Source organism: Stomoxys calcitrans, chromosome 1, assembly GCF_963082655.1.
Source record: "Stomoxys calcitrans chromosome 1, idStoCalc2.1, whole genome shotgun sequence".
NCBI classification, from domain to species: Eukaryota; Metazoa; Arthropoda; class Insecta; order Diptera; family Muscidae; genus Stomoxys; species Stomoxys calcitrans.
The window spans coordinates 254,599,504-254,603,534 of record NC_081552.1 but is presented as its reverse complement, the minus strand read 5'-3'; the positions used below and the strand labels follow the sequence as shown (position 1 = coordinate 254,603,534).

Below are 4,031 nucleotides of genomic sequence, written 5' to 3'. Positions count from 1 at the left end.
AAATGGGGTTCAAAGTAAATGGATTTAGGAGTGGACATGAATTTGATATCCATATTTGAGTCGAAATATCTCCCCTAAAAACACTTCTCATTACCCTCATTTTAAAAATACTTCTCGGGGATTGGAAATGCGGTTAGTTGGAAATTTTTGCACTCTAACAATCACCAAAAAAATCTTGATTTCTATTGTTAGGGATGGGTGCCGCGGGGACAGCCCAAAACCCGCCAAAAGAATATATAGGCCAACCACGACAATATAGAGCCATGTGCTTGGGAAGCCGCCCAACCCCAAAATACCTCCCTATTATATAAAAGCTGTTTGGGGTGAAAATATATGATTTTAGGAAAATGTATATCCATTTTCGGGACAAAGACCTTGGTGTCCACCCCACCATCAAACACAACTTATTTACCGATCACGCCATTATGGGACTCATACGAAATGTTACTGAAATTAGAGCACGAATCTTATATTTACTTTGATCGCCAAGTGACCACCCCCCCAAAATACCCCCTAAACCCGAAATATTTACCAATACAGTAATGCCCAGGAACCGAGCAGGGGCAATCTTTTCATACATCAATTAGTGCTTTCCGATTCAAGTTGAGTTTATCAACGATAATGGGCCTTTTTTATAGCCGAGACCGTACGGTGTGCCGCCACTTTGGGAGAATTTTTTACATGACCATGCATGGTATGGTACCTCGCAAATGTCGCCAGCATTAAGAGGGGATAACCACCGCTTTAAATTTTTTCCGAAGTTCACTCAGGATTCGAACGCAAGCGTTCAGCATCATAGGCGGACATAGGCTACAGTAGCACGATATCTACATTCAGGGCCAAGTGTCCCCACCCTTAATAGATATATGAGAGTTAAAGAAGGCGCAGCGGAGCGGGCCCAGTCCAGTTAGTTTTGATAATAAAACTCAATAATTTGTTAAACTATAGACCAAACTAAAGATGTTTGATAGTGAAACAAAACACGAAACATTCGTGAGCTGTTTAAACTAGTGTTACCAAAAAGATAATAGCTAAAAAATCACCCTTTATATGTAAGTATGATATTTGGTATTTGTTCGACATAAGAATGAATGCGAGGGGAACAGCTACAAGTACACACTAAGAGAAATGGTAAAACGTTTTTGCAAAAATTTAAGAAAAAATTATAAGTTGTTACTATGCAATTAGCAACGAGCTCAGGATTTCAATTTGAACCTATATTTTCTTAATCTGAACCGAATTCTTGTTTGCCTTCTAGTTCCTACCGTTGAACCCAATAGATCGCTTTTGAACTTTGGTTCGCGCATGTTGACACTAAATTAGCTGATTAAAAGCAAATCAACCTCAAAAATAACAGTTGACAAGACATTCATACTAAACGTGCTTTTGAGGCGAGCATATTTTGTTTTTCGAGATTCGTTTTCAATTTGCTTTGTTTCTTCACAGTATTTTGCTGCTCTAAGATATTGAATAACTATGCCGATGTTGGAAGCTAGTATTGTGGCTGCGTTCAGTAAGCATACCATTTTTTTCTTAATTTCATCCCATAGTGCCATGGCGCATTGACATTTACCTGAAATTACTTTGAACTTTGGAGAAAATAAAAATAAAAGTTTAATGGAGAAACTAGTTTTAAGCTCGATTTGGAGTGGAATTTTTGGCAAGGTTAAAGGACGCACAAAAAAGCAAAACAAATTTGCTAATGGATGATCGTAGCCAACCCAAGACACCAAAAAAGAACTGGAACTGGAGTAACTGGATCCATAACAAATGTCTAGGAGTCTAATTGATGGCGAACGATTGTCTTATGAGATTTTCAGCTGACTGGCAGAAAAAAATATAACTTTACCACATACTTTCGTTTTCGCTTTTGAATTTTTGGCCAAAAACACAAAACATATTTTTACGATCACTTTGGGCCTCGACAGAACCTTAAGCCAACACTAAGCCGTCGAAGTTCTCAAATAAAAGCAGCAGACTAAAGGCAATTAACATGTCCGAAAATGAAAATCTGGTTTAGTTGGATGTTGAACTTGAAGTTGCTGAAGATGGTGATGATGATGATGAGCAATGGCGTAGACGAATCCATCTAAACAATCGACAAAAAAAGACATAAGTCAACAGAAACTTATTAAACTTCCCCTTTAGCACTTTTCCACTGCGATGAATGTGCGATCGCATGATTTGTTGATAGCTGGCTGATCGCCGGCCCATCCGCAAAAATCTGAAAAGAGAATACCGGTGGTAAATAGCCATAAGCCTTAAAGCGTAACTGAGCTTTGGACACCTCACCTACCTCCAGTTAGCGGATTATTTAAGGTTTCCATATAAAAACGCCTGTGTTTGGATAGAAAAGCATCATTGTCAGTTTTGCACACTCGAAGAGCGGAAAGAATCTTGAAATCAACACAAAAACCAACATGAAATTCATCATTGTCTTTGCTGCCCTCTTCGCCGTTGCCTTGGCCGCCCCTGCTGCTGATGTGCAAATCGTCAAGAGTGAATCTGATGTAGGACCCGAATCCTTCCAATATGCGTAAGTTAGAAAATGACCTTTCCTCTTGCTCTTGCGGCAATTTTGGGCTCAAAATGTACACTTAACCAACGCTTCTGTGTTCCTTTTCCATTGCAGCTACGAAACCAGCGATGGCACCAACGCCCAGGCCAGTGGTCAATTGAAGAACGCCGGTAGCGAACAAGAAGCCATTGCTGTCACCGGTTCCTTCTCCTTTGTTGCTGATGATGGTCAAACCTACACCGTCAACTATGTTGCCGATGAAAACGGTTTCCAACCCCAAGGTGCCCATTTGCCCGTTGCCCCTGAAGCCTAAGAAGTTGTTATCGTTATTGAATCGTTATACTATGGCTGTTAGTAGTTAAATAAAATTCCCTTATCCAAAATTCCCAAAAAAAAAAATACATTGAGTGTTTAGTTGTAGAGACGATGGTTATTAAGAAAGGAGAAAAATCCTTAAATGGGTGTCCTTAAGGAATTGCTTTTAAAAGTAGCTACCGCTTGGATTGTAATATTCAACTTGTTAGATGGGAAAAAACACTCTATTAAAATAGGAACTATTGCCCTACCACAATTGGAGGAATCCTTTTACACCTGCCCATAAGCAAAATCGCAAATGAACTTTGAATAATTGCTTTATTTTTTTTTATCTACAGAAGTTGCAGATTTGAAAACTTACTGTTCGATGCCATATAATACCACAAAAATGTCGTCCTGATCATAAGTGAAATATGGTATTCTACTACAATCACCATACTATCAATACAAATGCTTGGAATACCATAATTATAAGCCATTATGCTGCTAGGATTAACCGCCTATTATGATAAGGTTTGAGTGCAGACCAACATCAAGATCGTGATATGCCACAATAGTTTAAGCACTCTGATAAGGATTATGGGTATACAAATATGCAGAAATGCTGTGGTGAGAAAACACGGAAATTGAGGATCCAATAATGATATGAATAATGACCACGATTTTGTATAGAACGCCGGAGAGAGATGTCATTTGGCCGCTCCTATGGGTCCTATGAGCTTACGCCAAATATTCTTCGAACTGGCTGATTATCGTCCAAGGCATCATAGCTACTGAGATCATAGCTAGAGCGAAAGATTAGTTGCCGACTTAAGGCTGCTTTCTTTGTGGAGGTAGCAATGAATAGTTCAGAATCTGCCAAATTTCTTGGTGTTATTTTGGATAGAATTGGTTTCTCAATGGGAAATTAAGGAAGAAAAAGGCTTTCGTGGGGTTGTATGTGCCCAGCGGCGCATACTAATCAAATACTAATGAATGTTGACGTTACAAGAGAGCACATACACATGCACACTCAACTTCTAGCATCTTGCATTATATTGTAGCAGTCCTAACAGGTAAAACCGTGCTAAGTTCGGTCGGGCCGAATCTTATATACCATCCAACATGGATCGCATTTGTCGAGTTCTTTTCCCGGCATCTCTTCTAAGGCAAAAACAAGTAAAAAGGAGTTAAGTTCGGCCGGGCCAAACTTTGGATA

At 39.3% G+C, this 4,031-nt stretch overlaps 1 protein-coding gene across 1 annotated transcript; it reads left to right on the top strand.

The window, feature by feature from the left end:
• Positions 1 to 1,649: 1,649 nt before the first annotated feature.
• Positions 1,650 to 2,907, top strand: LOC106093931 (larval cuticle protein 65Ag1-like). The gene is made up of 2 exons (XM_013261094.2): positions 1,650 to 2,536; positions 2,633 to 2,907. The coding sequence occupies exons 1-2, from the start codon at positions 2,421 to 2,423 to the stop codon at positions 2,829 to 2,831; spliced, it is 315 nt and encodes a 104-aa protein (XP_013116548.1). The 5' UTR covers positions 1,650 to 2,420; the 3' UTR covers positions 2,832 to 2,907.
• Positions 2,908 to 4,031: the final 1,124 nt, after the last annotated feature.